The following is a 24927-nucleotide window of genomic DNA, read 5'->3' as shown; positions in this document are numbered from 1 at the left end:
ATCATATAGTCAACCCAGGACATTCCACCCCTTATCCCCATATCGTCTGCTTACTACTAAAACTAATATAAATTCTAACTCTACAAGTACATACATGATACATCCATTATACAACTATACACAGACAATGGTAATAACATTCAGGAAACAGTGATATTTATACAGGTTTTATCCAACAATCAGGTCTCCCTGAGGTACACATCGTGTTCTTCCATCTTTTTGCATTATCCACCATGTGCAACCTGGTCCCTGAGCAAAAACAACCCCACGAATGGGTTTGTCTGTATCTGAGGCAGGATTAATCCAAACTGTCTTCCCTAATAAACCTCTGACATGTACCACTGGGACTTTGTCTCCATCTACTCTCTGCAAAGGCTCAGATTGGGCAGGGCCCACTCGGTTAGTAGAGCCTTGAGTGTTAACTAACCAGGTGGCTTTTGCCAGATGCTGATCCCAGTTCTTGAAAGATCCCCCACCTAATGCTTTCAATGTGGTTTTTAACAGTCCATTGTACCTCTCCACTTTGCCTGCAGCTGGTGCATGGTAGGGCATATGGTACACCCACTCAATGCCATGTTCCCTAGCCCAGGTGTTGACAAGGCTGTTCTTGAAATGAGTCCCATTGTCTGACTCAGTCCTCTCAGGGGTACCATGTCTCCACAGAACTTGCTTTTCCAGGCCCAGGATGGTGTTCCGGGCTGTAGCATGAGGCACAGGGTAGGTTTCCAACCATCCAGTGGTGGCCTCCACCATGGTCAGCACGTAGCGCTTGCCCTGGCGTGTCTGGGGCAGTGTGATGTAGTCAATCTGCCAGGCCTCCCCATACTTGTACTTGGACCACCGCCCACCGTACCAGAGGGGCTTCACTCGCTTGGCCTGCTTGATGGCAGCACACGTCTCACAGTCATGGATAACCTGTGAGATACTGTCCATGGTTAGATCCACCCCTCGGTCTCGTGCCCACTTATAGGTGGCATCTCTGCCCTGGTGGCCTGAGGCGTCATGGGCCCATCGAGCTAAGAATAACTCTCCTTTATGTTCCCAATCTAGGTCTATTTTGGACACCCCTATCTTTGCAGCCTGGTCTACCTGCTCATTGTTTTGGTGCTCCTCATTAGCTCTACTCTTGGGTACATGGGCATCTACATGGCGGACCTTCACAGGCAGTTTCCCTACCCTGGTAGCAATGTCTTTCCACTCTTCAGCAGCCCAAATTGGCTTTCCTCTACGTTGCCAGTTAGCCTTTTTCCACCTCTCCAGCCATCCCCACAGAGGATTGGCTACCATCCATGAATCAGTGTAGAGGTAGAGCTTTGGCCACTTCTCTCTTTCAGCAATGTCCAGGGCCAGTTGAACAGCTTTGAGTTCAGCAAGTTGGCTTGATCCACCTTCTCCTTCAGTGGCCTCTGCCACCTGCCGTGTGGGGCTCCATACAGCTGCTTTCCACTTCCGGTTCATTCCCACAACGCGGCACGAACCATCAGTAAAGAGAGCGTATCGTGTATCTTCTGCTGGCAGTTGGTTGTATGGTGGAGCTTCTTCAGCTCGTGTCACTTCTTGTTCCCCTTCATCAGAGAGACCAAAGTTTTCACCTTCCGGCCAGTTTGTAATTATTTCCAGAATCCCAGGGCAATTCAGTTTTCCAATACGGGCGCGCTGTGTGATAACAGCAATCCATTTGCTCCATGTAGCACTGGTGGCATGGTGCGTAGAGGGAACCTTTGCTTTGAACATCCACCCCAGCACTGGTAGTCGGGGTGCCAGGAGGAGTTGTGCTTCAGTGCCTATTACCTCTGAGGCAGCCTGGACTCCTTCATAGGCAGCCAAGATTTCTTTCTCTGTTGGAGTATAGTTGGCTTCAGACCCTCTGTAGCTTCGACTCCAAAATCCTAGTGGTCGACCCCGAGTCTCCTCAGGCACCTTCTGCCAAAGGCTCCAGGACAAGCCATGGTTCCCAGCTGCAGAGTAGAGCACATTCTTCACCTCTGGTCCTGTCCTGACTGGGCCAAGGGCTACTGCATGAGCAATCTCCTGCTTGATCTGTGCAAAGGCTTGTTGCTGCTCTGGGCCCCAATGGAAAGTGTTCTTCTTACGGGTGACCAGGTAGAGAGGGCTCACGATCTGACTGTATTCGGGAATATGCATCCTCCAAAAACCTATGGCGCCTAGGAAAGCTTGTGTCTCTTTCTTATTGGTGGGTGGAGACATTGCTGTGATCTTGTTGATGACATCAGTGGGAATCTGACGCCGTCCGTCTTGCCACTTCACTCCCAGAAACTGGATCTCTTGAGCAGGTCCCTTGACTTTGTTCTTCTTGATGGCGAAGCCAGCTTTTAGGAGAATCTGGATAATTTTCTCCCCTTTCTCGAACACCTCTGCTGCTGTCTTCCCCCACACAATGATGTCATCAATATATTGCAGATGTTCTGGAGCCTCACCCTTTTCCAGTGCAGCCTGAATCAGTCCATGGCAGATGGTGGGGCTGTGCTTCCACCCCTGGGGCAATCGGTTCCAGGTGTACTGCACGCCTCTCCAGGTGAAAGCAAACTGAGGCCTGCATTCTGCTGCCAGAGGAATGGAGAAAAATGCATTGGCTATGTCTGTAGTGGCGTACCACCTTGCTGCCTTGGACTCCAGCTCGTACTGGAGTTCCAGCATGTCCGGCACAGCAGCGCTCAGGGGTGGGGTCACTTCATTCAATGCACGATAGTCCACAGTCAATCTCCATTCTCCTTCAGGTTTTCGCACAGGCCAGATGGGGCTGTTGAAGGGTGAGTGGGTCTTGCTGACCACCCCTTGGCTCTCCAGCTCTCGGATCATCTTATGGATGGGGATCACAGCATCTCGATTCGTTCGGTACTGTCGGCGGTGCACTGTTGAGGTAGCAATTGGCACTCGTTGCTCTTCCACCTTCAGGAGACCTACTGCAGATGGGCTGTCTGACAGTCCAGGCAAGCTCTTCAACTGCTTGACACCCTCTGTCTCTACAGCAGCTATTCCAAATGCCCATCTGAGTCCCTTTGGGTCTTTGAAATACCCACGTCGAAGGTAGTCTATGCCCAAAATACATGGGGCCTCTGGGCCAGTCACAATAGACTGTTTCTTCCACTCATTTCCAGTCAGGCTCACCTCAGCTTCTACCAAAGTAAAATCCTGTGATCCCCCTGTCACACCAGCAATAGAAACAGACTCTGTCCCCACATGTCTTGATGGGATTAATGTGCATTGTGCACCAGTGTCAACCAAAGCTTTGTATTCTTGTGGTTCAGATGTGCCAGGCCAACGAATCCACACAGTCCAAAAAACACGGTTTTCCCCAGCCTCTACCTGGCTAGAGGCAGGGCCCCTCTAAGCCTGGTTATCCTTCTTTCTCTGGGCATATGTCTTGGAGGTTCCTTCAAGGGGATCAAAAATATTGTCATTATCATCATATGTGACAGTTTGGTTACTGGCCACTGGAGCTGCTTCCCTTTTGGAACTTCCTCTCTGAATCTTCAGTTGTCTCACCCATTGTGCCAGAGCAGAGGTAGGTTGTCTATGCCATCTCCTCATGTCTTCTCCACAATCACGCAAATAGAACCACAGCTCAGCTCGTGGGATGTACCTTCTCTCGCCGTCTGGGGAACGTCTGCGTTGGGTACCAGAACCTCTGATCTGCACTGCCGAGATTTGGAGAAAGCTCTCTTTAATCTCCTCCCTCAGTTTCTTGTGACCCTCCTCTATCTTGTCCTCTAATTTTTGAAGACGTGTTTCCACCGCTGCGATTCTGGCATGTGTTGGGCCATTCACAGTGTCTGCATACGCTCGGAGCTTCTTTGCCATATCCAGCACAGTCTCCTCACCATCATCCTGCTTCATCATTGCTAAAGCAGAAGCATATTCTCGTGGCCCAAGTCGTACAAGTTTTCTCCACATCACAGATGTGCATGGTACCAAGTCTGGATTTACAATGTTTCCATCATCTGAGAAGACAATCTCAGCTACTGCCATTTCCCTCAGGCGTTGAATCCCTTGTTCTATGGTTTTCCACTGGGTTTGCTGCATATAGAGATCGTCTGAGCACAGGTATCTTTGTGCTACACTTCTTAGGACCCGTTCCCAGAGGCTGTGTGGATTAGCCCCGCTCATCATTCCTTGATCTATGGCAGGATCCTGTGACAGGGATCCCAAATGCCTGGTTTCAGTGCCATCCAAAATTGTAGCCTCGCCTGCAGCATCCCAGAGATGGACCAGCCAACTAATTATGGATTCATCAGACCTTCGAGTGTAGTCCTTCCTTAGGCCACGAAGGTCCTTCAGGGAATAAGACTCAATATTTGCGTCTGATCCTGCACCTGCTGCTTTGACTCCTGATTTTACGTCAGGAGGCATTGAGGTTCCTTCTCCTGTATCACCATCATCATCATCATCCACTGGTCGATCAGTTTTTTCCGTGCGTTTCCCACTTCTAGTACTGGTAGCAACAGCCATGGGTTTAGATGCTGGCTTAGGCTCACTGTCTGGTTTGGCAGCTGGCTCCGAGCCTGGGCTGTTGGCTACAGCTTGAGTGACTGGGATAGCTGGTTTATCTCCCTGCCCCCCTGCCTCTGTCTGCTGCCCGACAGTATCTAACAAAGTGCGATAAGCATAGGCCAGGGCCCAGCTTATTGCAATTAGCCTTTTCTCCTTAGAATCGTCATGGCACTTCTCCTTTAGGTATTTCCCCACCTCTGCTGCGTTCTGAATTTGTTCCTGTGGGAAATCCCAGTCTACAGGATCAGAAAATTCCTTCAGGGTTTGGCCTATATTTTCCCATTCTCCACCCCACTCAGGATTTTTCACGCCTGCATCTGCTTCTGGATCAGGGGTCTCACCAGCTCCTCTGGATATCTCAGCCCTCATTCTAGAGAAGCTGCAGACCATATAGAGGAAACTTACCAAATTAAATACCAGAAAGATGGTCTCTTTAACATTCAGGGGAAACTGAACATTCTCAAAAAGTGACATAACCGATCCAAAGGAGAAGAGGGAAAGGGAAGGCTGGAAAGTCTCATTCTTAGCTCCTCCTCTAACAGACTGAGTGTAGTTACTAATAAATTCCCAAAACATACCACTGGAATTGGGATGCAGGGTAGGATGAAGAAACCATAAACCATACATGCTGTAAACAGAGGTCAGTATCTTTTTGAACGCTTTATAAATCATTATCACCAAGGCCAGCACAACAGCTATTCCAATCCGTACCCCTCTACCGTAAAAATTACTTGTTAAGGACAATAATCCTAATGACCAGAAAGGTATTGAAACCTCAAAAAGGTCTAGAGCCCAGAGCCATACAGAGGTTTTCACAACCAGAGACATCAGGGGTTCAAGCAGCATAGCTACTAACTGCTTTAACAACAACAGACACACAATTAATAGGGCTTTTTTCCACATTTTCCAGCCGCGCGTTGGGCGCCAATTCATGTATTTGTCCAGGTTTAGAGGAAATTTGGGGAAGAATCCCCCCAAAGGAGCTCCGGTGGGAAAAGCAGATCCAATCGGCCCCTCCCCCCAACTGGTCCGGGAGGAAAGAAAAATACCTCCTTGGAGAAAGGTGGAAAAAAACCCCTGTTTATTAAACAATAAGACCAAAACAGTATCAAAACAATGAGACCCCTTGCCACTCTAAAAGAGATGACAAACTGAGAAAACCCCGGGTTCAAGCAGCAGCTCACTCAGTCTCTGATCAGTCTCTCAGTGCTGGAATTGTCGCAGGCCAGGGCCGGCCCAGTGGGCCACAGCTGCAGCTGCTGGTGCTCTCCTGGGTGTTCAGTCCAGAGCAGTTCCAAGAGGTCCAAAGAAAAGGGAAAAAAAAACAGTCCAGGGAACTTCTTTGCCCCAGCTAGCTAACACTAACTAAAAAGCAAAAGAAGAGCTCTCTGTCCCGCTGTCTGTCCGCAGACAACACAGTCAGGAGCAGGAATGTGGAGGAGTGAGTGCAGTGTCTGAAAACAAACTGCGCGCTTCTTCTCTCTCCCCCTTCACTCTCGGTAACACTCTTAAAGGTACAAAACTTATTATTATTCAACATAAACAGAATGAGACGATTTGGGATAAAAGCATCATATAGTCAACCCAGGACAGTGTGGGGCTCCATGAACTGACCAAAGACCTCCATGAGCTACAGGGGAGCCGCCTTCCTCACCATGGACTGTAGCAGCTGGAGAACCTCCTCCCCTACTTTATTCACTGTTTTTAGTGTCTTCAGACTTGTTCTCACCTCCTTGTCTCTGGCTGCAGTTTGTTTCTGTGCAGTAGCTTCTTCTGGAGGCATGATCACCATCACTGATTGGCTCAGCCGTGGGCAGTGGGTCTGCCCTGGAGCTACCTGGCATTTTCTAGATGTAGGGAGAGCTGCTCCTCAGCTTCCCACCAAACTCACCCGTGCAGCCCCTACTACCTGAACCTGGCAGCACAAGCCCAGTACATCTTTTTAGCTAAAAATACTATGCATGCCTCTGGACAAATTACGCCTTCATACTATTGTCTGTTTTGGAATTATTGACCCTAGTAGCTGAAAAGGTTTTTTACTACAAACCAACTCCAATGCAGTTACTTAGTGGGGCTTCTCATACATGTACATACTCAGCACTTGATTGCTGTAAAAAACAAGCATGCTGTTCACAGAATAGTGATTATGAATATGATTCCAGTTTGCCTCAGAGTGACAATTTTAAACTGTGTTAATTGATTTCTGTTTAATTTTAAAATCTTCTAATTGATTTCTGTTTAAGGGAGAAATTCCATTACCTGTCTCCATGTCTTAAGTGATTAGGATGTGCATAGGAAAACTAGCAACCTGGCAAATTAGTGCTGGGTTGAACAGCAGCCCATCAGGATTGAGAGTCCTCTGCTCATCAGTGATCAGTGGTAACACACTTCTCTGAACAGTGGTCATGCCATATGAAGTTTTTTCCAAACAGTGAAGTTTTGTTAACCTAATGTGGGGCATGTCAGCCTTCCAGGAAGCAAGATGCTTGTTTGATCAGGAGGGAATGTGAACTTGTGATGCATGATCAGTGTTCCAGTTTTCTGTGTAGCTAACTTTTTTATAATAATTTTTATATTCAAATATGTGTCCCTTTACTTCACAGAAATGCAGTCTTGGCTCTCCTGAAGATTTTCTTTCTAGAGCATTAGATCCCCCACAGCAGCAAGTAATTGGTAATGCAATGAATCTCTTGAGGAAGATTGGCGCTTGTCAGTTAAACGAGCCCAAGTTGACTCCGTTGGGCCAGCACCTTGCAGCCCTTCCTGTTAATGTAAAGATTGGCAAAATGCTTATATTTGGTGCTATATTTGGCTGCTTGGATCCTGTGGTGAGTAAAAAAAAAAGATATTTTAAAAATAATATAATAGAAATTATTAATAATTGAAATTATAAATTCTTTGCAATTAATCTAATTTCTTGTAATGTGGTATTTTGAAAAGATGAGGCAAGTTAAAATGTTTACTTTAGGGTGAGGGCACCCAGACATCATGGAGGGGAATAATATAAGTGTTCTGTATGGTTGGACTCAATGACTTTTAAGGTCTTTTCCAACTCAAAGTGGTTCTGTGATTCTAAATTCCTAGGTACTCTCCACAGTGGATAATCGGGCTTGCTCTCCAGGTTTTTTGTTTCAGTCATCAATGGCAACTACTTTATGGCAGTCAGGTGAAGTCCCAAGTGACTGGGAAAGGGGAAACATAGTACCTGTCTTCTTTTAAAAAAAGTAGAAAAATGGGGCCTTGAGAGCTTCTGAACTGTCAGCTTCAATTCTCTACCTGGGAAGATTGTGGAAGAGATCCTCCTAGAAATATATGTTGCACTTGGAGGAAAGGTGATTCAAGACACCAGCATGAGCTTAACCAAGGGCAGGTCCGCTTGACCAACCCAATAGTCTTCCATGGTGGAGAGTCCACATCAGTGGACAAGGGAAAGGCTACATACTCATTTATCTGGATTTCTGCAAAGCCTTTACCATGGTCCCCCATCTAAACTGGGGAGAGATGGATTCAGAGGGTGAACTATTAGGTGGAAAAGAAAGTGGTTGTACAGTCCCATCCAGAGGCTCGTGGTCAAGGGCTCAGTGTCCTGATGGCCATGAGTGACAAGTGGTGCCCTCAGGGGTCTGTACTGGGACCAGAGTAATTTAATATCTTCATCAGTGACATAAGACAATGGGATAAACTGCACCCTCAGCAGATTGGCAGATGACCCCCAACTGAGTAGTACTGTTGACACACCTGAAGGATGGGAGGTCATCCAAAGGGACCTTCAGAAGTGGGCAGATGTGGAGTTCACAAGGCCAAGTGCTGGGGCTGCACCAGAGCAGGACAACCCCAGATATCAGCACATGCTGGGGATGAACAGACCCAGAGCAGCCCTGGGGAGATAAAATTGGGGCTGCTGGTGGGTGACAGGCTGGACCTGCCCCAGCCATGGGCACTCCTAGCCCAGAGAGCCAAACGTGTCCAGAATCCCATGCCTCCCCTGCTGCCCACACCGCTCTGGATGCAGCCCACTGGCAGCAGGGCAGGGAGGGATTCTTCCCCTCTGCTGTGCTTTCATGAGACCCCATCTGCAGTGCTGGATCCAGCTCTGGTGGCCCCAACACAAAAAGGATGTGGATCTGATGAAGTGAGTCCAGAGTTTATCACAAAGATGATCAGAGAGGATTGGAGTACCTCTTCTTTGAGGCAGCTGAGAAAATTCGGGTTGTACAGCATGGAGAAAAGGCTTCAGCATGACCTAGTTGCAGCTTTTCAGTATCTGAAGGACATTGAGGAGGAACTTCTTAAAGGGGCGTATGGTAACAGGACAAGAGGGAATAGGTTTGAACTAAAGGAGCATTTTGTTTGATTCAATATTAGGAAGAAATTCTTTACTGTGAGTGTGGTGACACTGGCACAGGTTGCCCTGGAAGTTGTGGATGTCCCATTGCTACAGGTGTTCAAGGCTGCATTGAATGGGGCTTTGAGCAACCTGGTTTAGGGGAAGGTGTCCCTGCCTAAAGCAAGGGCTTGAAACTAGATGATCTTTAAGGTCCCTTGCAACCCAAGCCCATAATTCTAAGATAATGATAAAAGGAGAATTTTGTTATAAGCTGACAGATCTATAACACAAAAATAGCCTGAAATTTTCTAAGTGATGTGTCCTGAAAAATTACAGGCAACTTTGGCTGCTGTTATGACAGAAAAATCCCCATTTACTACACCTATCGGTCGAAAAGATGAAGCAGATCTTGCAAAATCATCTCTCGCTATGGCGGTTTCAGACCATATAACAATCTACAATGCTTATCTGGGGTAAGTGATTATTCTCCTATGCTCATAACTAGTAGCAGATAACAGATAATACAGTTACATAAAGAATCCTTAATATTTTTGAAATGCTTTCATTTCAAGTTTTTTCTGTTCAGAGTAACAGTAGATTGCCAAGTACTATAACCCAAAGGGACAGTTTGCTTAGTGTTTTGTTTTCAATACCTTTTAACTGTGCCTGCTTACATACAGAAGTTTACTGTGTCAGTTTATCCTAGTGTTTTGTTTGCTGTTTGTGGTATTTTGACCAGAATATTTTCTATTTGATAAAGCACAAATGTATAAAATTATATACAAATGTATAAAATAACTTACAGGTTTTTTCCTCTTTAGGGTATTACCACTAAGTCTGAATTTTGTTTTGACTGTCCAGAGAGACAGAAATGTGTGGGGGGTTGAGAGTAAATCACCTTGTATCTGTCAAATCTACATTACAGTTGTGTTCTTTAGAGTGTCCTTAGACCAGCAGAATTCATTTTGAAGCACATTTTTCTTTTTTAACTTAGTGCCTCTTCTGTTGCAGTCTTGATGGGTTTCTTGCTATAATAAGACATTCACTATTTTTTCCTTAGGTGGAAAAGGGCCCGACAAGAAGGGGGATATCGTGCTGAAATTACTTATTGCAGAAGGAATTTCCTTAATAGGACTTCACTGTTAACTCTGGAGGTAAAACTTAACTTTATGAGTACAGAGCATAATATTTGTTAAAATTTCCCTCTGAAAATGTCATTCCCTTTTAAAGACATGATATATGGCAGTTACTATTTGGACAACATAAAAGCGAATGGAATTTAGGTACTGATGAAATGCACACTAAATCAAGGTAGCTGCGTCTGTATTTGAGTTTTGGATATGCACACTTTGGTAAACAGCTTTGTAGTCACTGCCATTGGAGAAGCTAGGACTTACTTTCATCAGAGAATCAAAACTTCATGAATTAAAATATTTATATTATTCTTGATATCAAATAACAACAGTAAAATGAGCCACAAACGCACATGAATGGCCTCTTATTTTTGGCAAGAAATTGTTTTTATTGATCTTTCCTATTAAGTTTGGTTTACTGAGTACTTCTAAGCAGAACTGGATCATTGATGCAAATGTATCTTTTCATTTTAACTGCAGGTAGAGATTTTATCATAGAAATAGCTAGGATTCCAGTGTGGCTGCAGAAAATACAAGTGATTATTCTAGTAAGGCATTTCCCCTGGAGAGCATGAATCATTCAGATGAAGTGTCATTTCCTGCTGTTGAGGTGGAGTATGTAACTTTTTAAATTCAAAACTTGACTAATACTATTCTAATTTCAGGATGTGAAGCAAGAACTCATAAGGGTGGTCAGAGCAGCAGGGTTTACAGCACCTTCTACACAATGTGGAGGGGATGGAAATGGAGCCACACAGTCCCTGTCTCTCAGTGAAATAGCTCTTCTTAAAGCTGTGTTGACTGCAGGGCTGTATGACAACATAGGAAAAATACTGTATGCAAAGTCTGTGGATATTACAGAGAAGCTGGCTTGCACGGTAGAAACTGCTCAGGGTAAAGCTCAAGTTCATCCCTCTTCTGTAAATCGAGACTTGCAGACTTATGGATGGCTGCTTTACCAGGAGAAGGTAAGTTGAAGATAGTGAATGTAGCTCGTAGTTTGTGTAAAGGTGGAGTTGTGCCTCTAGTATACTCAAACTAGTGTATGTTATTTAATATCTAATTGTTTTATGTTAAAGAGTCTTATTATCTAATGATCCTAAAGTCCATAAAAGTGGATCAACTGAGTGCTCAAAGAAAAAGAAGGTGAAGCTGAAGGTCATGGACAAATTTGTTCATGGTGAAGCTGGTAGCTATAAATGGAAGGCATTTTCTGTGTATCATTTAACTTAATAGTATTATTGATTTTTTTAAATACAGTCTTACTGATTTTATTAGCACTTTACACAGTAATATATAATAGTAACTTTTCAAAGTCTGCTTTGTTACTGTTCTGAGGTTTTGAAACTTGGTACTGACATACACCGGTAATAAAATAAAAGAGCCAATTCTGTAATGGACAGCTAAACTCCCTAAGTGAGTTGCATTTTTTTTAACTTCTTTCCTCTTCAATTGAAAATCTTGTCAGCTATTTGCTAAACTGAAGTGTTTGTATTGTATTTAGTTATACTTCCGGTACAACAAAAGTTTGACAGTTGTTTAATGGTCAGATTTACTGTGGAGAAGCAGAAAGTATTAGACTTTTTAATGCATATAAAGTGATAGTATTTTTTGAGAATTGAAAATATTTCCTGATGCCCAAGAACATCATAGTGGGATGACAAGACAGCAGCTAAGGTTGGTAAATTATTCCATGAAGATTGGGGAAAACTAAGCCTGCACTTTTCTATGAAGATGCACTCTTCTTATGTCCATTCTTCTCACTACAACTCATTTCACCCCATTCTGTCTTTATTTGGGATGTTCCAAAGCCAGAATCAGCATATGCTGAACCCCATACTTCATGCAGTGTGTGTGTCTGTGTGTACCACGTTTATGCATGTGCATATGTTGATATAGATAAAGTGATAAAACAGTTCCCAAGAAGAACGTATAATGAAAGAGCTTTGCCTGCCTTTTGCTTCAGTAGAGTGACTACTTCCAGTGTTGCTGTTAGGTTAATGTTATGGTTAATGTTATGTCTCTATTTGAGCTTTAAGAAGATTACTGTGGCTTTAGCTAGCTTCTGGCATATAAACCTGTCACTTATTTAGAATGAGTTTTTTAATGTGGTGTAAGGCAGACAGATAGCTATCGATTGCAATAACTTGTTTTGGTTGCATCTTGAAAAAGGAAAAAGTGTATTTCTTGCTTGTAGAAGTAGCAATCAAATTTAGTGTTGTAGAATGTTATGTGATTTGGATTTTTTGTTGATGTTTTTAATTGTTTGTGTTTGTTTATATGCAGGTGAGGTATGCCAAGGTGTATTTGAGAGAAACTACTTTAATATCCCCCTTTCCCATTTTGCTTTTTGGTGGGGATATAGAAGTCCAGCATCGCGAGCGTCTCCTGACAGTTGATGGTTGGATCCATTTTCAGGTGCACTGGAGTTATAACTAATCACCTTTGGTGATTCCATGAGCTTTTATACTACACAGTTAATACATTAGTTTGATTCAGATCACTGTACATATGGTGACAATGGAGATGGAGACAAGAGGGAAGAAAGGGGAGAGTATTTAACATAATTATGGGAAATTTTATATACGCTTAATGAAATCTTAATAAATCACACTCAAAAGAATAGACTTGTCATACGTGGTGTGCAACAAATCAGTTCCCTCTCTCTTCGAGAAGAAAGTGTTTTTTCAGAAAAGGTATTAAAAATAGGTGCAGACTAAACCTTTTTTTATAAAGCTTGTACTAAAAGCAGAGGAGTGTACTGTTTTTATATAACCCTTTCTTATAATTTTTAAATCTTGTAACTACGTATTTATCTTTAGCACGCTACTGTATAAACTGTTCTATAGTGCAGACAGAATTGTTTGAAAAAAAATCCAAATTGTAAAATAGCTGCTTACTTGGGTTTGGGGTGTTCCGCTTTATTGATTTGATTTTTTCCTTTTTGCATGTATAAGTTTTACTTGGAAACTGGAAAACTAAGAGCACTTTCCTAGCTTATTTTTGCAGACAAAATTGTCATAAAAAGATCCTCTGTAAATTTTGATAAATGGCAAGTTATGCTATCCAGGCAGCTACATGGTTACAATTTTCTGTGCTCCTTCTGTGCTCTGGTCCTTGTGCTACTCTCAAAGACAACTGTAATAAAAACAATTTTTTGCAGTCTGTTGATCCAAGTAAGCAATCATGTAATTTAATTCACTGATTTACATGAGCAAGGAATTTTAGCAGGCAGGTCCCTTGTGGATTTGTTAGAGATTCTTTTTCTGGTCCCTGGGTGGCTATAGTTGTGCAGTTGCTTGGCTAATCACATCTTACAGTGTTTCAGGATTTCTACTTTTCTACTGAGAAGCTAAGCAAAATACCTTGCATTTTGCACTTCTGATGTAGCAACTACTTGTTGTACCAAAGGCAGAATATAAATGAAATAAAGATTGAAATAGGGAGGAAAGGATAAAATTAAATATTTTTGGGAGCGGGTTCATGTTTAGGTATCCACATTTATAGTGAGATATAGAAAAGGCTTGTGATTGCCTTGGCAGACCTCCCAAGAGGCAAATGCATAGCTGTTTTATTTCAGATATAGGTGTAATTTGAACTTTGTTACCCTGGGGAGTAAAAAGGCAAATAATTGGGCAGCTTATTGGTGAAGTAATAATTTCCTCTTATGCTGGTTGTGTGGGAACACATTCTAAGTTACCCTTTTCAGCTGCTGTTCTTCAGGCTTTCATACTATGAACAACTGGTGCCTAAAGCTATGGCATAATGTAAGGGCAGTCATTTAATGAGTACACTATATATCATGATTATCATTACCATTAAAAATCACATATGTGCATCATGTTTGCAAGAATCTTGTTACAAACTGTTGTTTATATGTAGGGTAAAATTTTGATCTATATTTTAGTGTGAAATGTCTGATGATGAAATGTTTGTCTTTTCTTTATAGGCTCCTGTTAAGATAGCAGTAATTTTCAAACAGCTGAGAGTTCTCATTGAGTCTGTTTTGAAAAAGAAGCTTGAAAATCCCAAAATGTCACTTGAAGGTAACTTATTGCTGGCAGTACTCTTTGTTAAATGGACCTTGTAGCAAAACTGAAAAATAGTTAGTACACTGTGTCCTCACACAGTAGCATGTGTGACATGAAGGTTCCATTAAGAGGCTTCCAGAAAGTCATTACTAACCCTGCATGTATTGTGTGGCTCACCTCAGATGTACAAAGATCTGCACAACTGCCATTCTAAAGATATCCCTGGTAACAGCATTCAAGGTAGTAGTAGTAATGGTGAGGTAAGCATCTCAAAATAAAATTGAGATTATGTGTGAAGAATCCTAGGCATAGATGGTTTATAAGTGTTGTGCAAGTTATCTCAAAATCAATATTAAGCAATGGCATGTTGATTCCCAAAAGTAAGGGATAGCAGAACATTTGGACACTGGATGTTCAGGAGCATATTGTAGGTGGGGAAGAAAGGGAGTTCTGTATGCTGATGTATCTGGAGTTAACCCACGACTTTCCCAATCTCTTGTGGAATACTGAAATGGTCATCAGCAATTTATCAGATCATTTTATGGTGATGTACTGTGTACGTACTGTTTGTCCTTTTGCTTGCCAAATGGTAATCACTTGTTTTGCTTTAGATTCTGGCATAGCCTAAAACATTAGAATTTTAAGTTGCTGAGAGCTGGACTTCTCTTACAATTTTTGGCATTTTCAGAATCAAGTTGCACTTTTTCACACTCTGGTTTTTTTTTTCTTTTCTAGATGACAAGGTCTTATACATCATCAAGGAGCTGATAAAAACAGAAAACAGTAACTGAAATCAGAAATCAGTAACAAATCAGAGCTTCAGTAATTGCAGGGGAAATACGCATTCCAACACTAATTGGAAGTATTTAAATTCTTAGTGTGGTTGATCTCAGCCACGATGGGGATAGACTGCATCATTTTGCATCGGATCAGCCTTTCTTTTTATCAATTTTACGATGAATATTGAATATGTTTAGCCTTTACACTATATTTGGTGCCATTTGTCTTGACTGTATGAATGATAGCTGCAAGCAGTTTTATCGAACTATGAACTGTTCACGGCCATTTCTCTTTTTTAACTTAATGTGCTAATCATACCATCAGTACAATCTGTACTGGTGATTGAAGATTCGATCCTGAATCTCAGTTGAGTAGAATTCCATTTATGCAAACAAAAGACAAATGTTTCTCATATGGGTTACCTAAGTGATGAATTATTTTTTTTTTAACTAAATTTACAGTATTAAACCAAGACATCTTAGAGAACTCTTAATTTTTCTGTATGATTTGTGTTGAGAAGATGCTCTATAAGCATCTATAAGATGATAGTATGGACTGCTGTGAATGAGTGCTCAGTGAGATGTGTACTGACCAGCAGCTCCTCCCAAGGAGGGGGATGTGCCTCTTCGCACAGTTATTCCTCCCTGTTTACCCTGATCCTTGCAACTCCTGCAACTTCTGTTATATTTCTGTGTGTTAAGTTTTGCATAGTTCTCCAGGCCCCCTTCAAGAGATGATCATGTGGTTTTTCTCCATTTATTGATCAAAATTCACATTGACCCTCTTCAAGGAAATACCAGAGAAGTTCCTAGTGGAAACTTCAAGTGGCAGTTTTCTCCTACCCTGCTTGCTCACAATGACTGGATGTCTGTGTGATCCTTTGTTTCTTGTTTCTTTAATACTGAATAATTCTTAACTGAATAGCTTAATGAATCAGATGGTCTCACCTTGCACCTATCCACACTATTTCTAATTATGAAGCACAGTTTTAAATTGCCAACTTAGCTTTCAAGAATAAGGGATATATTGGTGGGGAGGATCTGCCATTAAACAGTTGCAGTCAAATGGGAACTGTCTTCAGACAGAAGCACAGTGTAGATGACAACTTTTGTTTAATCTGAAAAATAAGGATTTTATACAGCAGAAGTTAATCATGTATAGGAAGGGCATTCAGGAAATTGAATGCAAAATTGAATTGAATCAAAATGCAAAATACATGGAGCCTATCCATTTAGATTATGACAGCAGAACTGGTATTGCTGTCCAGCTTGTGCACATTAGCTTGCACCAATTCTGGAAGAGGAAAGCTTTTTGCTAACAGCTGTGAAGGAACAGGGATCATATCTGTTATTCTGTTATGCATTATGATAATGTAGTGGCAGTCCTGATTTCATAGGAGACAGGAAGTAACTTTTGGGGGGTTTTTTTACAACACCATTTAGGTGAGGAAGCATTTGAATAGGAAGTTTTGATCGTAGATCTTAAGATCTCAACTTTGTCTTCAGTATTCCCACACTGAAATCAAAACCTGCAAATTTTATTCATTGAAGATATAAACTAAATCTGTACTCTAAACAAATTTCCTATGTTTTATTTTGGTTGAGATGGCTTTTTTGATGTTTTGGTTGAGATGTTTTATTTGCATCCTTCGGAAACAGGAAATAGGAAAATATCTCAGTAATTCAGTTGTTAGCAAGCTGCTCTTTCTTTTGGGTTTGAATTTTGCAAATGAGTTGTTGATCTTAAATGTTAAATCTTAGGGAAGGTGTGAATTGTATTTGAGTTCTTCTCCCTTATCCAACTGTGATAAATTAGAGGTTTTTTCCATTTATAGGTGGTAATGTTGAAATTCAGAGTTATTATTTGTGTTTCTCTAGCATGCTGTGCTTTGTAATCTTCTAAATAAAGGACTGAAATAAATTAAGGGGATATATTGTAATAACTGGGAAATTGGATGATCTTCTGTGTGAGCAACGGTTTTCTGTAAAATAAATGAGGGAGGTCACACTGTTTTGTACAGTTAAGCACAGTTAACTTTTAAAAGAAAAAACTAAAAAAGAAAAACCCAGGAAACAAAAAAAATAGATGCTACACTGGCTTTCTGCTTCTGCAGTATACATGAGCAACTTTTGTGCCTGTATATGGTGGATGAACTTTCTCTTTTGCTCTATTTATTTAATAAAGACTTCTGTTAACACTTCTGTGTTACTTTTCTCAAAGCATTTGTCAGACACAAGACCATTCAGTATCTCTGGATCTTTGTCACCATAATCTCAGCTGTGGTCTGCAATGTATTCTTTCTGTTTTTTAGAGGCAGCATGTTCTCCTGGTCTCTGTCCTCACTTTGGAGAGGAGTTCTTCCTCCTGCTATTCATGCTGTAGACTTCCCACCTCCTCCCGTTTTTCTTCTGTGTCGTTGGCTTCTTGAAGCTCTTGTTTCCTACTGCCATCTTTCCCAGTGCTTAACCCAGAAGAGGTTTTCTTTCTCCTGGTCTTTCCACATCAATAGCATACTATAAATGGGTGGAGTGCAGAACTGTTTTAATTTCCCTGCATTCAGCTGTTTAAAATAGTGCCTCGTCACATAAATAGTCCATGGATGAAAGCATAACTGAGACCCAGATTGCATCACGAGCTCCAGCATTCTTGGCTTTCTCCCCTGCTGTCCTCCTGTGCTGTTTCTGGTGACCTGTACTGGCAGTGTTATGTACAGGCAGTGATGGGTAGTTGTTAAAGCTCACGAGGTTCTGAGCTGGACTGCTAGGAGCTGGAGAGACGCCTGAGTTGGTAATGGCAAAATCGAGGCGGCAGCTTCAGCTGGCCGCATTTGTGGGTTTACGGCAAAGCTGTCTGGTTTGCTGTCTGTGCCGCGGGAGAGCGAGGAGGCTGTGGTCGGGAGGGCACATGGCGACTCCACAGTCTTTTTGCCCGAGGGCAAGCGGCAGAGAAGAGACAGACATTTCAGTGGCTCGGATTTTGTTTTGGAGACGGTGATCCCCTAAGTGCCCAGACGACGGGACGGGCGGGGCGGGGTGCCGGGGAGGCGGGCTGTGACACCTTTGGCGGCCCCCGCTCCGCTCAAATAGCCAGTGCCGCGACCGGAGCGGACCCGACGCGGCCGCCCACCCCATGGTGACGGCGGCGAGCGGGCGGTGCGGCGGCACTCCGGAGCGCCGGGGGCCCGGCGGCTCCCCTGGAGGCTGCCCGCGGCGCCCGGTGCGGCGGCGGCGCCCGGGGACGGGAGCGGCGGCAGCGGCGGGGGAGAACGCGCAGGAGCTGCAGGCTTTCCGCGACTATGGAGAGAGCTGGTACCGCTCCCGCAAGGGGCTGGAGAGCCGCTTCCAGCCGCGGGAGCCGCTCGCCCGGCAGCCGCAGGTGGGGGGGCAGCGGGGCCGGCGGCGGGGAATGGGCGGGGGAGCCCGAGGTCGGCCCCGCCTGATCCCCGCTGCCGGTGCCGTAGGTGACTGCAGAGGCGCGCTGCAAGCTGGTCAGCTGGCTCATCCCCGTGCACCGGCATTTCGGGCTCTCCTTGGAGGCTCTCTGCCTGGCCGTCAACATCCTCGACCGCTTTCTCGCCACTACCCCGGTGGCCGCCGACTGCTTCCAGCTCCTGGGGGTAACAGCGCTGCTCATCGCCTGCAAACAGGTAGGGGCGATCCCGGCTGCCCCGCACCGGGGGTGGCGGCCCGCGGAGGCCGGCCTGAGGGCGCCTTCGTCAGGCCGGGCTCCGCGCCAGCTCCCGGCGGCAGCGTCCTCACTCCTGTCCCCGCCCGCAGGTGGAGGTGCACCCTCCTAGCGTGAAAGAGCTCCTCGCCCTCTGCTGCGACGCCTTCACCCGCCAGCAGCTCCGCAACCTGGAGTGCATCGTCCTGCATCGCCTGGACTTCGACCTGGCGGCGCCCACCGTCAGCTTCTTCCTGGAGCACTTCAGCCGGGTGCGGCTGGAGGCGCGGGGGGCCGACGCGGCGGAGGCGGCCGATGCCCGGAGCCTGGCGGCGGGCGTGGCGGAGCTCAGCCTGGCTGACTATGCCTTCACCAAGTACGCGCCCTCTCTGCTGGCCGCCAGCAGCCTGGGGCTTGCGGACCGGCTCCTGCGCCACCGCAGCCCCCTGGACCTGCAAATCAGCGGCTACCCAGAAGGGCTCCTGCGGGACTGCATGGACCAGCTTCAGCTCTTGGTGTCTCTGAACGGGCGGTCCCTGTCTCTCCTCCTGCCCTCGGAGGTGGCCCAGAAGTGCCCCTGGCTTGGAGATGACCGCTGACGGCGGGTGGTGGTGGAGACGGCTTTGTCTCGCCGTTTGTGCTCCACAAAGTCGGTGCAGTGTGATCCACTAAGCCTTAGTGTCATTGGAGCTTAAAAATTAGATGGCGTTTTGCAAACGGTTTTATGTGTCATGTTATCTGCACAGTCCCTTTGCTGTATTCTTTTAAGTCAAGCATGTAAATATTGTACTGAATCTCAACGTACTGTGTTATTTAAATGGAGGGTGGTCCATAAAGATAACATAAGGACCAACTGAATATTGAATAAACTCTTTTCTGTTTGTTACATCTATACCTTTATTAGCTGGCAGCAGGCAGACGCATCTGGGAGAGGAAACACATTGGCACATAACAAATTCACCCTGTCAGTTAACACAATCCCTCACAAAATAAACACGCCCAACAGTGTCATTCCCTGTGATGCCTATGTAGCTTGAGTCAAAGTTACAAGATGCTTGTACATCTTGAGTTATAAGATACCAATATAACCCGAATCATAATTTTCTAGACAATGCAGGAGCCAGTATATAGTTAACTAGTTGCTTAATGCTTAAATAAACAGAAACTCGCCAGGTGAATAGTTTGAAAAATAGACAGGTATAGCTATATTGGGAAGCAGCAGGATGTACTAATTAGTAATTAGCAAATGTAAAGCAAATTAGCCACAAAATTAAGAATTTTGACCAGTTAGATCCAGAAGGACCGAGGAACACCATAACTGTGCATGCTCTGAAGACAAAGTTGAAAAGTTCAGTTGTTAGGAACACCTTAAGCCTTCGTTGAAGAAGACCTCCAAGACCACCTAAATTGGGGAAGCACAACCACAGTACAGAACTATTTATATCCATGAGATAACATTATGTAAATAAGTTTCGGTTCATATATGATGATGTTATAACGATATAGCAATATTAAGCAATACTTACTGTATAAATAAACCACAGCACTTGACAGAGGTGGGTGGGTTAGGTGAAGAAATCCCCCTCACCTCCAGTGCTGCGATAAAAAAATACCTGCTCTATAGCCAGTCTATGGGGTTTTATTTCACCCGTTTCAAACTGCCACCGCTGGCTTGGTCATGGCTCAGGAAAAAAAAAATAGACACACTGACATAAGTGTAGGAAAACAGAGTGTGGAATAATAACAGCTGGGTTTGTTTGCTTGTTTGTTTGTTTGTTTAGTTTTCCAGCAGGTCTATAACGCTGCTCCTGAGCAGGCTGGCACAATCAAAGACAGAAAACAATCATAGTGATGTAAAATATTTCATTTTCTTCATGTGTATCTGTGTACAAAAGCAGTGTTAAAAGACCTGGAGCTGCCCTCAGGAGTGCTCACCTTTCAGCGCAGGGGGGACCCGGACGCCGGGCGGCGCTCCAAGTCCTGCCTGCCCTCAGGTGTGGAGGCAGAACGAGGCAACCTTGTCCACGCTGCTGTTATGAAAAATACCTACAGGACCACCACGGAGGAATAAAGGGCAGCTCAACCTCCGCCAGCCCCGTCGGTGATTTCAGCTGGACATGCCGTAGCAGCGGGTGCGACCCTCTGCCGGTGCGAGGGCACCCTCTCCCGGTGCGCGGATCGCTACATTCAAGATGCCATTGACGGGCTTTTTTCTCCTACATAACACACCCGCCCCCCTGCCGTCCCCCGCGGCTTTCAACGCAGACGGACCCTGTTCCTTAGAGAGGTTTAACAAACACCATTATAAACACCAGCCCAGCCCCCAGGCTGCCGCCCGCGCTGCCCGGCAGAGAGCCGCGGGGCTGAGCGCGGCACCGAGCTGCTGGGGGCCGGGCGGCCGCGCTGGCGGGGCGGGCAGCGCTGTGCTCGCCTTTGCCCCGGGGCAGCCCCTCGGCCCGCCCAGGCTCCGCAGGCGCGGGGAAGGTTCCGCGGGCGCGGGAGCGGCTGGGCGGCGGCGGGAGGTTTCGGCGCCCCGGCGGAGCGAGGGCGGGCGGGCAGCCCCGCCATGGCCGCTGTGCCTGCTCGCGGGGCGGCGCCGAGCGGGACGCGGGGCGGAGGGCGCCCGCCGGCACCGGAGCTGGAGCCGAGGCCGGCGCCGAGGCCGCGGCGCCAGCATGGAGCAGGGCGCCCGCCGCCGCGCCTTCGGCAGTATCTGCCCCAACACAGTCCAGGGCCCGCCCGCCCGCCCGGCCAAGAAGCCGGCCCGGCCCGGCGGGGACACGGCGTGGACGCCGCCGGCCGCCCTGAGCCCCCGGGCTCCCCCGCCCCACGCTTGCCGCAGCGGCGCCTCGCCGGCCCCCGCCGCGCCCGCCCTGGGTGAGTCAGCCTGCGGCCGACAGCCTTAACCCCCAGGCGCGCACCCTTCCCCGTTCCTCCTTCTGCGCCCCTCTGGTGCTCCCCAGCCGTGATACCCCCACCTTACCCTCCCTCCTCTGTGTTCCGCCGGCCATGACCCCTCTCCGTGAACCCCGCTGAATCCTCCCTGGTGCCTTTGCACCCCGTTTCCCAGCCTTGCACTACCTGGCCACGCACATCGAAGATGTTCCCCAGCCGTACTTCTCATTTTGGCGTGCCCCATTTGCTATGTCTACCCCTGCCCTTGCTACTCACCTTTGTCTCTGAATGTCCCCAGTGCTCAGCACCATCAACTGGCAGGATTTGGCAGCCTCTGCCCCCACTTTTCCCACCACCCCAGCTGGCCCTGTGACCCTGCAGCAGGTAAACCTACTGTTCCGAACAGCCTAGGCTGTGCTTGGCACCTGAAGGGGTAGCTCTCTCAAGCAGATGGGTGCTGGCAACTTCCCTAGCCTCAAGTTTCCCACCTGTGAAATGGGCACAGCAGAGGACAGCATCTTGTGCCGTGTGTCAGATGGGTTGCAAGTGGCAAGGGGATGGCGCCTGGGGATGCTGGAACTGTGATAAGATGCTGACTACAGGCAGCAGACACTGTTGAAACAGTTTGGGCAGTGGTGTGGGCAGGTCTGAGCCCTGGGCCTCGCTCACTGGATCATTTCTTTCACCCCTGCCAGGGTCCCTGCTTCCAGGATGGGCCAGAGTTTGTTTTCCAGGAATTCAGGGATACTCTTGGTGATTTTATACCTGGTAAGTAGATATTTTTCCTTACCTGAGCCAAATGTACCTGCGTGTGCACATCTGCAGTCATGCTACATTTGGTCTCCTTTTTTTTTTGCTTTGCTTTTGGAATTTTGGATGCCTACTCACTGCATGTTTGTCCCACCATGGGACAGTCCGTGAGAAGCGCATTCTCGCTCACCCCCTTAGAGACCTGAGCTGTCACTGAGCTTTCTCCCACAGGAGGCAAATTAGATTCAGGATGCACAGCTGTCACAGTAGAGTAAAAGCATTTCAGAGGGACATGTCCAGAGGGAACCTCCAGAGGGATGTTTAGAACCAGAATGGTGTGCTGGGTTTGGGGGGAGCAGACGTGAATACCTCCACTTAACACTTGTGGCTATTCCTTCCAGATGTATCCACCTTAGTGCCACCACCACTGGACTGTACTGACTATGATTTCTCACTTGGTGAGGAGGTGGCTTTTGGCCCCTGCACCCCGCAGCTGCAGAGCAGTGTGCTGGTGCAGGTTGCCCGACAGAACCTGTCTTCCCCTGAGCCATGCTGGAGAGACCTGGCAGACCAGCAGCAGAAAGCCCTGGGAGATGCCCTGGAGGCAAACAGCCAGGTAGGGACCCCAAAGCCTTCCCTAGGCTGTGCTGTGTTCTGTCACATCCTGTTGAGGTGACTGGAGGGCCCTGGCATGCAGCATCCCCTGGCTCCTGGACAGTGTGGCTGTCTCGACCACCCCTTTCCCCATTTGTCCTTCGTAGCTGCAGGAGACCCTCACACAGAGGCAGGAAGAGCTGGTGTCGCTGCGGGAGAGCAACGTGCAGCTGAAGGAGCTGGCAAGTCAGGCCAGGCAGCTGGCTGCTGTCCTTGACGTGAGTGCTGCTCACCATTCCAGCCCGGCTGCCCTGCGGCCCAGGTTGTCCCTGGGGGACAGTGTGATGTCGGGTGCAGGGGGGAATAGGGTGCAGGGTGAGGCAGCACGGGTGGGACAGGGCCTGGAGGGGGGGAGGTGTGGAATGGGATGGCGCAGTGTGGGGCTGTGGGAGTTGTGTGGTGCAGGCCGATGTGGGGTGGACAGCGTGGGGCAGGGCGGCGTGGATTGGTACAGTGCGGGGTGAAGCAGTGCGGGGGGAGCAGGGGTCAGCGTGCTACGGTTCGGGGCCGGGCGGTGTGGATGGAGCAGGGGAGCACAGCGTGGTGCGAAACAGGACGGGGCTGTGCGGTGCAGATCGCGGAACTCGCGCTCCCTCTCGCCGGCAGACGCTGATGCTCCCGCAAAGCGCCGACGGGACAGTCCTTCCTCCTCTTCCTCCTCTTCATCCTTTGCCTCCTCCCCCCGCCGCCGCCGCTGCCCCGGCCGGGACGGGCTCGGAGGATGCGGAGGGCGTGGATGCCATGCTGCGGGCCGTGTCCGAGAAGTGTCGCGCCGCCCTGCGAAGCCTGGGGGGCGGCGCTGGGGACAGCGCGGGGGGCAGCCCCGGGGGCAGCCCGGGACACAGCCCGGGGGGCAGCCCCGCAGCCAAGCGCCCGCGGCCGGACCCGCGCCTGCACGGCGCCTTCCGCGGGCTGCGCACCGGCCGCGCCGCGCCGCGCCCCGCCGCGGGGCAGCTGGAGGGGGGCGGCAGCCTGCGGGCCGCGCTCGGCGAGGCGGGCGCCATCCGCACCCTGGCCTTTCCGCAGGGAAACGCCTTCACTCTGCGCACGGCTGCCGGCGGGCTCCGCTTCCGATGGGTGCCGCGCTGAGCCCGCGGCGCCGGCAGCCGGGTCCGGGCAGGCGGAGCGCGGCCGCTGCGGGGCCCCCCAGCTCTTGCACGCTCCCCGTTTTCTCTGGGAAAAGGGGAATTCGCGCTTCCCCCCGGCTGCCGGAGAAGCGACGGGAGAGCGCGGCGGAGGCACGGTGCCCCAGTGAGGGTCCTGCGCCGCAGGCTTCGTACGCCGCGCCGCCGTACGGACTCCGGCAGCTTGCCATCAGTAGCTCGCTAATGGAAGTAGAAATTAAGCGAAGATCTGCCCAGTTTTATCCAGAGGTTTTTAGTCAGCTGAGCAGACAAGCGTAGCTGACAGGACAGTGGCTGGAGTTGGCCAGTGTGAAAGCAGAGGGATCGTCCCAGGTGGTGAAACACGATGCTGCATCGTGGAATTTTATACCCAATGTTTACAAAGTAAACTTGTATCGTTCATGTGTGCAACTGTATGTGTATATTTGTACTTGTTATGATGATTAAATGGTGCTTAAAATTGCCAGTTTGTTTGTGGAGATTTACTGTAGACTTAATTTTGCAGCAGGTATGCATATTTACTTTAATTAGAGCAGAGGTAGCAGAAAGCATCTCTAACAGAATAGTGATGTAAAGTTTTGGAATAATACATGCCACTTTTAACATTAGTCAGCGGTACTAACTTATATAAAGAGAAATGGTAAAGAGTTACAGATTAAAGGAGATGTATATAGTGTACTGCTAGAAATATGTTTATAGCCTAACACCATGACCATGATGCATACCAAACACTTTTCATCAGTGTGTATCTGTGTGTCTGATGATGCTCCTGTGAGTCTCACTGAGAAACATTTCCTTTCACCCACCAGTTTGAAAGCTAAGCCACTAATAACACTTATGTAACAGTACCTGATAGTTTTGTATTTCTGTGGCACACAAGTGACGCTCTGCTGCACCCAGGGCAGGGATTTTCTCCCTGTGAAGTTATAATTTTTCAGCATTCAGCTTTTCCAGTGTCCTTGCATGGGTCCATGAACATTAACAGCAGTCCAGCTGTGACAGGCCTTTGTTATGGTTAAGCTGACATCACATCATCACCTCAGTGGATTTCCTAGGGG

General features: G+C 47.3%; 3 protein-coding genes across 3 annotated transcripts in view; all 3 read left to right on the top strand.

Annotated features, from left to right (window-relative positions):
• The window catches only part of DHX29 (DExH-box helicase 29), a 35631-nt gene extending 18651 nt beyond the window's left edge, over nt 1–16980 (top strand). Inside the window, exons 21-27 of the mRNA XM_005490655.3 lie at nt 7116–7340; nt 9176–9312; nt 9900–9993; nt 10638–10940; nt 12259–12390; nt 13922–14018; nt 14739–16980. Of these exons, the coding sequence (XP_005490712.1) occupies nt 7116–7340; nt 9176–9312; nt 9900–9993; nt 10638–10940; nt 12259–12390; nt 13922–14018; nt 14739–14794 (1044 nt within the window). The 3' untranslated portion in view covers nt 14795–16980. The remainder of the gene's footprint in view (nt 1–7115; nt 7341–9175; nt 9313–9899; nt 9994–10637; nt 10941–12258; nt 12391–13921; nt 14019–14738) is intronic.
• A 635-nt stretch (nt 16981–17615) lies between these two features.
• On the top strand, nt 17616–19332 carry CCNO (cyclin O). Its single transcript, XM_005490674.2, has 3 exons — nt 17616–18158; nt 18244–18429; nt 18560–19332. Exons 1-3 carry the CDS (start codon nt 17913–17915, stop codon nt 19043–19045), a joined length of 918 nt encoding a protein of 305 aa, XP_005490731.1. The 5' UTR covers nt 17616–17912; the 3' UTR covers nt 19046–19332.
• A 1192-nt stretch (nt 19333–20524) lies between these two features.
• LOC113459721 (multicilin) lies at nt 20525–24479 on the top strand. The gene is made up of 6 exons (XM_074532772.1): nt 20525–21323; nt 21640–21725; nt 22037–22109; nt 22493–22707; nt 22853–22963; nt 23352–24479. Exons 1-6 carry the CDS (start codon nt 20639–20641, stop codon nt 23832–23834), a joined length of 1653 nt encoding a protein of 550 aa, XP_074388873.1. The 5' UTR covers nt 20525–20638; the 3' UTR covers nt 23835–24479.
• Nucleotides 24480–24927: the final 448 nt, after the last annotated feature.

The sequence above is a fragment of the Zonotrichia albicollis genome, chromosome Z (assembly GCF_047830755.1).
Source record: "Zonotrichia albicollis isolate bZonAlb1 chromosome Z, bZonAlb1.hap1, whole genome shotgun sequence".
Classification (NCBI taxonomy): domain Eukaryota; kingdom Metazoa; phylum Chordata; class Aves; order Passeriformes; family Passerellidae; genus Zonotrichia; species Zonotrichia albicollis.
This window is presented reverse-complemented; position numbering and strand designations above follow the sequence as displayed.